This window comes from Rhinopithecus roxellana, chromosome 5 (assembly GCF_007565055.1).
Source record: "Rhinopithecus roxellana isolate Shanxi Qingling chromosome 5, ASM756505v1, whole genome shotgun sequence".
Taxonomy (NCBI): Eukaryota; Metazoa; Chordata; class Mammalia; order Primates; family Cercopithecidae; genus Rhinopithecus; species Rhinopithecus roxellana.
This window is the reverse complement of record NC_044553.1, coordinates 82,138,642-82,148,951: the sequence shown is the minus strand read 5'-3', so window position 1 is coordinate 82,148,951 and position 10,310 is coordinate 82,138,642. Positions and strand designations below refer to the sequence as shown.

General features: G+C 48.5%; 1 protein-coding gene across 3 annotated transcripts in view; it reads right to left on the bottom strand.

Annotated features, from left to right (window-relative positions):
- Positions 1–512: 512 nt before the first annotated feature.
- Positions 513–10,310, bottom strand: part of MAP3K9 (mitogen-activated protein kinase kinase kinase 9) — an 89,821-nt gene continuing 80,023 nt past the window's right edge. For all 3 annotated transcript variants that reach the window (XM_010360625.2, XM_010360626.2, XM_030931026.1), the window contains one exon: positions 513–8,740. In XM_010360625.2, coding sequence (XP_010358927.2) covers positions 8,256–8,740 — 485 coding nt within the window. In that variant the 3' untranslated portion in view covers positions 513–8,255. The remainder of the gene's footprint in view (positions 8,741–10,310) is intronic.

Below are 10,310 nucleotides of genomic sequence, written 5' to 3'. Positions count from 1 at the left end.
ATTCACAAAGGCCCCCATGATCCTGCTGGAGGCTCTTAGACTCTTAGAGAGGCTTCTCACCCACCTCCTCTTTTCTGCAGCATTTCCATCTTTCTCCAATTATTTTTTCCCTATGAAAACTCCCTGGAAACAGCCCAGTTACTTAAGCATTCAGTTTAATTAAAAAGAAAAAAGAAGCTGGGCACAGTGGTTCACGCCTATAATCCCAGCACTTTGGGAGGCCAAGGCAGGTGGATCACCTGAGGTCAGGAGATCAAGACCAGCCTGGCCAACATGGTGAAACTCCATCTCTACTAAAAATACAAAAAATTAGGTGGGCGTGGTGGTGGGTGCCTGTAATCCCAGCTACTTGAGAGGCTGAGGCAGGACAACTGCTGGAACCTAGGAGGTGGAGGTTGCGGTGAGCTGAGATGGCACCACTGCATTCCAACCTGGGCAACAGAGCGAGACTCCGTCTCAAAAAAACAAAACAGGAAAGGATGCATTTACAAAGAACCACAACAAACCAGAGGTAATAGTTATAACAGTTTTATTCAAGTCTCTGTGTGCTCTGGCGTTGAGACCAGGCTGAGATCAGCATTACACTGTAATACAATAAGAGGTTTAGCCATTGAACCAAGCCTGCTTGGCATCCCTAGTTAACAATTTACAGTACCTCGAAAGAAAAAAAAAGCCAAAGGAAAGAACCTGGTAAGTTTCCTTCAGAACTTTTTCATCTTTAAATATTGTTGACAACATACAATAACTTAAATCCCAAAGCAAAGTGGGAATTCAAGGACACGGGGTCAGGACACATGGACAAGACATTGGAGCAGAGAAGGTCTAGGGATAAAAACTAGTAGCTAATTACAGAGGAACCAAACAAACACATACGTGAACTTTCACTTCACCTAGACTTAAAAGCCCTAAGGGGGAGGAAAAATCCCAAAGAAAGCTTTTCTGTGAACTAAGTAAAACCCGCCTCCAACTCCTTTCCTTAATCCTCTAAAAGCCTTAGACATATCTGGGTTTTGGCAGGGAGTGGCTGTGGGCGAATGTGCAGGATGCGTAGGGGACATCAGAGAAGAAAGTAAGCAAGTTCATCACCTCCCTTCTTTGCTACAACTGGGTATCAAGGGCATGTGGCTCAACGCGACAAAGAGGCAAAAGCCTGACCTCAAGCGCCCAGGGAGGAGGCACAAGCTATAGTAAGGCTTCCAAGCTTCAGAGACTGACAGAAAAGTGAGGAGAAGCTGGAATGAAGGGCAGCAACAGGGCACCTGCGGGCTGGAAACAGAGGAGAGAGGCTCACAGCCTTCAGTGGTGTTGGGAGAAGAGCTACAGAATTGACATGTCCAGTTCCTGTGTGCTTCAAACCCCTGGAGTCATGGAGAGGAAACAGGGAGAGGAAGGCAGCCAGCAGCATCGAGGATGTCAGCTGAGACCTGCGAGGGTGCAAGTCCGGTCACAGGCAGACGACAGGCAAGCCAAGGACACAACTCCTCCTTGGGCAAAGGGCAATCTCAAAACCTAGGTGGACCTGAGCTAGGCCAACTTTATCTCAAGGGCTTCTAAGCAGTGGCTTAGAAATGTGCTCAGAGGAAAAAGACAGGTGACTTTGCAACCCAGCAGATTAGCAACTCGCTTCCTAGCAGTGTGACCCTGGGCAAATTACAGAGTCATCAGAGCCTTGGTTTCCACATCCTTAGATGGGGGTAATACCCACATCCCAGAATTATTGTAAGGAGTCAAAAATTACATATATATGTGAATCACTAGGACAGCACCACCCCCCCCACATGGAAAAAAATTATCATGTATTATCAGTCTTCATTAGTAGGCCGGGATACATCTACGCCTCAGTCTGATGGTGATGAAGAGCCACAGCCAGCATGGCATCTGAACTGGAGGTAGAGATAAACGATAAGAATGAAATAAAGACAAGAGAAGATGAGGAGGGTGGTGGAAATGATACTAGCAGAGGATGTGATGGCCAAATTCTGAAGACTCACTGGGCAGGCACAGAGCTAGGGATTGTGGCTCTTGGCATGCCAGGGAGTGAAAAAGCCTCCATTCACTTCAGTCCCTTCTGAAATCTGGAGGAGAGAATGAATGAAGTTCATTCACTTCTGGAATTCAAACATGTTCCAAAGAGGTTTAAGATGAGAATCTAAAGGAGCCTCTCTGCCGTAATCACCTCCCTTCTCCAGGGAACATACACACACACAAGTGCCCTCAGGGCTGCAGAGTCAGATAGGCAGCCAGAGAACACCAAGGAAATGTCACACCCAGGTGTAGATCCAAAGTTAAAAGCTCCTAGGTGTTTCATTGCTGTAAGTCTACACACTCCTATTTAAACGGGAGCACCCCCCAGAGAGCTGCTGCCTCACTCAGGACTTGAGGGGAAGGGCAAGAAAAAAAAAACATAAAACCTATTTCACAGTGGTACCTAAGCCCCTCTCACAGAGGGCAGGCAGGGCTGTAGTGGAGTGAGGCCCTCGCCTTGGGTTAAAATTTAAGGGGGTGCCAAAAAACAAAGAACCTCGGTAATCAAGATAAATCATATTCCAATGCAGTATTTTTTAAAAATCAGAGTTACTGAAAAATTCCACGATGAATACAGTATCAAAATTTTAAGTCAGGTTTTGTCTGGGTTGGTGTCCAGGTGTGAAGGATCTCAGGAACGGACAGCATACTACTTCTGAAACCTGGCCTTGGACTTCAGTTGAGTGGAGGGCAAGGAACAGCGACGTCCCTGGGGCCCTCGCTCCCCAAGGCTCCGCTTGTGACTACTCTGACCTCTAGGTTCAGAATGCCCAGACGTCTATCCCTCATGTCCCGGTAGGAGAGGCCTGTCTGTGCACCCTTGGAATTGTATTCTGCTGTCCAATCCTGAGACACCTAACTAGTTAGACACCTATCTCGATAGACACCTATAATGTCCACACCTGCCAATCAACCTAGTAAAACTAGGAGGCCAGGTCAGACCAGACAGGTAGGAAGATGGGTTAGGGGAAAGTCGGGTCTGTTTCCAAGGGTTAACAAAGAGTGGTGTGGAAAAACTCAGCTCCCACAACCAGCTGGGCCCCAAGGCTCTTCTCCCTTTCCAGCTCAAGGCCCAAAGCAGGCTCCCTGTAGGGGATGGGGAACCACAGGCAGTAAGAATCAGGAAGGACCAGTCCTACTGGCTCCTGATCATGAAGTGAGCCCAAAATGCTGAAGAGCAAAGCCAGGGTTCCCTAGGTAGTTTACGGAGGCCATGGTACTTCCAGGGCCCAAGATGGGAAATGAATGAGGAAGCGGGTGGACATGACTGTCAATATCTCATCAGGACAAAATGAGAAACAGCATTCTGAGAGGAAGTCCATAAGAGACTCACCTGGCCCGCACAGCTAACCAGAAATCCCAGGCTGAGTCACACTAATTAGGCACCTCAACCCTGTTAATTAGCCTTAATCGACAGGATTTCAGCTTCCTCCTCCTGCCTTCCAACACCAGCACCTGAAGTGGTGAGCACCCACCCAGGTAGCAATGCCAGGGAAAAGCCCAGTAATAGCAATGGATTTTCCTTTCACATGTGAATTTTCATTAATTTGAATTCCTAATCTAGGAATATGCTGATCCGAAAGAAGAGATGCATTTGGTAATGTCTTTCTAACCATAGTATACCTTGACAAAGACAAGTCATTCTCAGACCTAAAGCCAAAGAGAGAGGCAGGTACATTAGGGTGAACCATATGTAACAGCTGATATTCGACTGTTTTTGCAATAAAACTGTACATATATTTCACACACACGCACACTTTTCTGTACCAAGGGAAGTGATCTGGCAAGGCTGCATTTTCTGTGCAGGACTCATGGTTCTAGGACCATACATTTTAAAGTTAGAAGGGCTTCAGGAGGGAAAGTAGATGGCATCGTCCCCAGTTCACAGTAGGCTTCTAAAGTCCAGAGAGGGGGAAAGATGTGTGCAAATTCACACACCCAGGAAGTACGCAGCTTTGATCACCAGGTTCCTGCCAACATGGTTTCAACCCCAAGGTGTGCCATTCACAGCCATCCAGTCTTCAGTGTCCTCTGCTCTTTGCTTTGTTAAAAGTGAGCTGGATGAGTTAGGATTGCTCAGGAGGTGTCTCCTTCACACAACAGAAGGAGGAGAGAGGGAGGACTATAATGAGAGGACCACAGAGGCAAAAGAGTTCATGAAAAGTCAGGTCTAGATGTCCTAGGGGTATCTCATTGTGTCCCTGAGCAACAGTAACCTGAGGGAAAGGGGGCTTAGTGACGATGACACATATCCCAAGGGTAAGGGGACCCTTTTCCAAAGATTCTTCCAGGAACTGGGATGATTCCAGGCTCTAAACAAATCAGACTGATGACCCCAAGAAATGAGAGACAACCAACTGTCACTCTGATGTTGCTACCAACCTCCCTCTCCCATTTCCTTCTCTGTAAGACACAAATGGTGAGGATGACATTGGCAGACAGCGTCCGACAAGTTAAGTGGGGGAATTAGGAAAGAATGCTTGTCAATACCAGGTGCTACATACATGCGGCAGAAGGGCATGGGCCTGACGGGGGCTCCCATTAGTCATGCTCAGCCACCTCCAAATCACTCCTCTTCCAGAAGCCAGAGGACGAAAGAAAAGGCAAGTTGCCTCAAGGCAAAGGTGATGAGAGCCACACTCTCAACTTCAGCAATTCATCCTGTAGAGATGAAGGAGCTGGCAAGGAGCTACGGCGCTTCACTGACCTTCTGATACATACACCCAACCCCCTTGAGAGGAAAGCATGTGATGATTGCTTTTAAAGGAAGGAAATCTGAGAGGGGCTAAAGAGACAAGCCTATGGCCACACAGCAAAAGCAGAATGATGAATGCAGCCAACCTGTTCAGTTCTGAGCCCGGTGGCATCACTCAGCAATTAGTCCAAGCCACTTTTTCATTTCTCTTCATTTGAATTTTCATCTTTAAGCATTTCCCCTTCTCTACTAGCAAGTGTATCAAATGTACAAGGAAAATGATGTCATTTCCCAAAGGTCAGGAGGAAAAGTTAGCACTATTCTGAGTTGTCCAAATGTAAGGTATCATTGTGGCTATTACTGTTACCACCAGACCCTAGGGATGCCACAGGATGCCAAGTGAAGAAGATCCACCAAAGCCTCTCAGAAACAACATACAGATAACTGAGGTATCTACTCAGCCTCCTGGCAGCAGTCTGGATTCCCAAGGGGGTCAACAAGGGATAATCCGAATCAGCGGAAGGAGCTGAAGAACCCAAGAAGCAGGGGCAGAGAACAATAACTGTTCCTACTATCATCTTCCACGAAGTTGAGCACCTGCCAGGAGCAGAAGGAATGTGTCTTTGTGCAAAGGGAAGGCAGGGGAAAAGGGGGCCGGCTACGGCCACTCAAGTGGCTTCATTCACAGCTTCAGGGCGTGCTCCTGACCAGGACCACAGAACAAGGGAACTCCAGTGAAGAGAAAGCCACTGAGACCTGCTACTACAATACAGATCCTTAGCCCATCTCCAGCCTTGACCCACAGAGAGAGTGCAGCAGTCAGGGCCCATCAGAGACCAGGTGTGTAGGAGTTGAGAGATGGTAACTGTTCCTTCTTCATGGATGCTCACAGTAGCACCTTTAGATAACCCTGCTTTTGGCTTCTTTCAGGTACAATTATTTCCTCAGCAAAGACCCAGCCTTCCTTTATCTTTCCCCACAGTAGACAAGTAAGGATGGTATTCAACCTGTCACTCAATGGCAGGTGACCATCATTCAGTCTACACTACATCATACACTACATCTAGAAAGATGGCTGCAACCTAACACAATGGCAAAAGTTAAAAATGAGCAAAGGAAAAATCTCTGCCTCATACCACAGAGCATTGTGTACAGGCAGCATGGTCTGGAGGGCCATAAGAGTGCCATTTAGTGAAGCCAAGGATATACAGATGTGTTCATGGCTTAGCCTGAGATAATGGAGGGCCTGGGGGAAGGAAGGCACAGAACAGACTTTTTTTTTGAGATGGAGTTTCGCTCTTGTTGCCCAGGCTGGAGTGCAATGGCGCGATCTTGGCTCACTGCAACCTCCGCCTCCCAGGTTCAAGCGATTCTCCTGCCTCAGCCTACCGTGTAGCTGGGATTACAGGCATGTACCACCATGCTTGGGTAATTTTTTTTGTATTTTTAGTAGAGATGGGGTATCTCCATGTTGATCAGACTGGTCTCGAACTCCTGACCTCAGGTGATCCACCCGCCTCTGCCTCCCAAAGTGCTGGGATTACAGGCGTGAGCCACTGCGCCCGGTCAGAACAGACTTTGTATGTACTTCTCCCCATCAAGAATGAAGAACAATCATTTGGTTGCCTGGAACTGCTGGTAAGATTCACATTTTTTCCTCCTAGCCCAGGAGTAGGGGAATAGGGACAAAACCAGTATCTTACATACTGGCTTCACTGAACAAAGAGGAGGACACAGAAGAGAAACAATAACAAAATCTTGGGCAATAAAACCAGTAGCGCCTTCCTGTCCAAGACTTGGTGGGCCCCTTGAACCACAGTGCTAATGGGCTCATAAAGCAAGGAACAATTTGAAAACCAAGGTCACCCCTTTAGTGATCACCAAGGCAGGACATCTATCCTAGTTATAGAGAAAGAGCAGTGACCAACTCATCACTGTTGCCAGCTGCACATCCAGGCAGCAAATGCAAGGAACCTGCTGAGTGACCTCCAAGACAAAAGACAGTGGAGCAGCATTCAGAGAGTCTCGAGGGAAGAGGGGAATGACCTCGAGACGCTACTCCCAATCAAGTCATCATTCCCACATAAAGACAACTGTTCACACATAACACAGGAGGCCGCAGAGTAGTGGCATGGAGAAGACATACATGAGAAAGCTTTAGAGGAAGCTCAATATTCAAGTTAAGGAAATAACTTCCAGAAAGGTCAGCGTTGGCCTCTGCTATCCTTCCTACTTCGCTCATGGTCCAGAGCCCAGCATGAGGGGCTACCTGTGCACAGGTCTTGGTCAGTTTCCAGTATGGGGAACCTAAAGGTTATTGTACATCAGGGGCTCCCTGGGCACCCTATAAATAGCACTTTGCCACATGCATTTACAGAAGGTACTCCTGCTGGCTCCATTTTACTTCAAGGGCATCACAACATGGATGGCCCAGTTGAGAGTGAATTCCCAAGTCCCAGGGTTTAGGTGGCCATATGGTATTCTGCTTCACATGCTGTTCTAGGGCATTGCAGTGATATCTACTAACTAAACATAACTGAAAGCCCACAACCAGGGATTAGAGTGAAGACCAAACGAAGGGAGTAACACATAAAGTTCAGACAACAAAAGGAACAGATAGTGGAATTTTGTTTCTGACTTAGAACTGGCACCAGTGAGTGAGTCCCCCAGGAAACTATTCCTGGGATGAGCATATGATTGTATCCGAACCTGGTCTGATGAGGTCCTGACCCCAAGTAGCTAGATGGGTACCCTCAACAGTTGCTGGTTTGCCCTTTGCCGAGAGTTTCCAAAAAGAACAAGGACATACTTCATGAACCTCTTCACTGCAACTTTACTATATTTTTCCTAACACCCCCGTTCCCCTGTTCTCACTGAGGCAGTTCCCCTTTCCACCTGTGGGCTCAAACAAATAGGTGGGGCACCTGGAAGTGCAGATAGGTAGTGCCAGGTCTATCAAGCCCTATGACCCCACGCTGGGCCACCTTGCTTTCGGTCTGCCTGCTAGCATGAAAGGGCTTAGGACACAGAAAAGCTCCTATCTCGAACCAAGCCAGATTCCCATTCCTGGGTGTTGGGGTACAGTGGAGGAGGAGCAAAATCAATCACAGAATATCCAATACTGGTGTTTCAGAAGCTGAACTCGGGGCTGACAAAGGGACCCCAGGACAGCTCTGCGCACACCCAATTGGCTGAGGAGAGGGAGCAGCAGACAGATTTGGCTGAGTGACTCTGCAGGGTCACTCTAAAGGCAAGGAAGACTGTGGAGGGTGGGGGACATGCATGCACCCCTCCCTCCCCTATACAGCCAGAGCTAGTGGCCACAGCCCTTCCAGTGGACATGGGTAGAAAGGCCCTGCAGGGCAGGAGACCCTCTGAAGTGGCCCTGTTTCCATCCCTTCCATCTTCAAAGTGCATTGTCAGTGCAAGAAGTAGGGCTGGATCTCAGGGGGTCCAACCCTGAGAAAGGGTTGTGCCCGCCAGCTCCCCTCATCTCCGCCAGCTGTCCCCCTTGACCGCCCCAATCCTTTTCATGCTAAGACCAGAACTCCTGCTGGATCTCATAAGGGGCAGGCCTGTGCGTGTTCAGTTCCGCTCTGCACAGCGGCACGGTGCTGTCCTGACTCTGCCCCTCTGCATCCAGGTCCAGGAGCGTCCGCTCGGTGGGGGGCAGTGGCCCTGTCTGGAACGGGAGCAGGGCTGGAAGTCCAGGCCGCTCCTCTACAGTGCTGCTACTGCTAGCAAAGCAGGAGTCCAGGTTGCTGGGCGTCTCTGTGCTAGAGCTGTTGGCTGGGGAGGTGCTGCGGGCATGGCTGGGGGACACAAACCACCAAGGGTCCAGTCGTTGCCGGTTGGCAGAAGGACGCGGCCGAGGCAGAAACTCCAGGGTCTTGGGTCTCTCCAAGGTAGAGTCCTGCTGAGTGTTCCAGCGCCTTGGGGTTGGGGGGAAGACCACATTGGGGTCAGGGAGACGGGGGAATTCACCTGGGTCTCGGCTGGGACTGGGGGTTTTCAACATTCCTGGTCAAAAAGACAAAGGGAGAAGCATCAGATGATGCGCCATATTTCGGGGTTAGATATCCACTACTCCCCCACAACACTACCATATCCCTATGCACTCAGGACAACATGAATCACCAAACGTTTGTGGAGCACCTACTGGGAGGCACCGGGGATACAGTAGTGAACTAGAAGGCCATGATCCTTGTATCTGGTAAGAATAATAGGACATATGGGGGTCATATCTGTAATGAAATAACTTGAGGCAGATGTTGGCAAATGACACACAAGCTAGCCACCTGTGTTTATAAACAAGGTTTTAGGTGGAGTGCAGTGGCTCATGCCTATAATCCCAGCACTTTGGGAGGACAAGGCAGGAGGATCACTTAACCCCAGGAGTTCAAGACCAGGCTGGGCAACATGATGAAACCCCATCTCTACAAAATTTTTTTGTGAAATTAGCCATGCCTGTAGTCCCAGCTACTTGGGAAGCTGAGGCAAGAGGATCACTTGAACCCAGGAGGCTTCAGTGAGCTATAATTACACCACTACACTCCAGCCCGGGTGACAGAGTGAGACTCTGTCTCAAAAAAAGAAAAAAAGGAATACGATAAAATTTTATTGAAACAGCCACATCTAGTGTCTGCTTTCCCACTACGGCGGCGTAGTTGAGTAGTTACAACAGAAACTGCACGGCCTACAAAGCCTAAAATATTTACTATCTGGCCCTTCACCAAAAAAGCTTGCTGCCTCCTGACTTAAGGGCATGTCTGTTCATTTGCTGTTCATTCATGTAATAAACATGTGACAGGAACAGAGCTAGGTATCAGAAGTCCAAAGGTGAGTAATGTAGGGTTTCTGTTCCCAAATAGGTCACATATCTGAGTATAACAAAAAACGGGACGGCAGGTCAAATCAAACATTTAAATACAATTGTTGTTGACACTCAAATCTCATTGAAAGGGTATTACCATCCCCCCTTTCCCTATTGGATTAGAGGCTGTTTCCAAGTCAGACTTAGGTCTTCCAGGGAGCAAGAGATGGTGACAGGAATGAGACGGGACAGGAAAGAGTGTGTGCCCCCAGGTGTGTCAGGTGTTGAGGGCAGTCATATGCACAGGGATAGCAGTTTACCTGGACTCATCTCCATGCCTGAGGAGGCAAGTATGAGTCAGGGGTGAGTGACGAAGGGTGTGATGAATGGGTGGAAGCCTGCCTTCTGAGTGCGTGTGAACTAATGCTATAATGAGAGGCAAAATCCCAGCTATGTGGCAGAAAATACCCCTTCCACGTGCAGTGCAAGATTCCTTCCTGGAAAATGCATCATCCTCCTCAGGGAATAACTAGAAGCTAGACTCCTTCCCTTCCTGTGCCCCGAAAACTACCCTAAGACTCAGGGCCTGGACATTCCAAAGGAGTCCCAGGTCTTCTGATTCTTCCTAGAACCTGCCTGTCTTCTTTCAATCCTCAGGGAAGACCCCTGAGGCACAGGTCAGACAGAAGTCAGCCAGCCCTGGCTGCCTCCCTGATACCAAATCTGTATTTCTTGATTGGCTAAGAGGAGGAATGATATTCATGCAAGTCCAGAAGT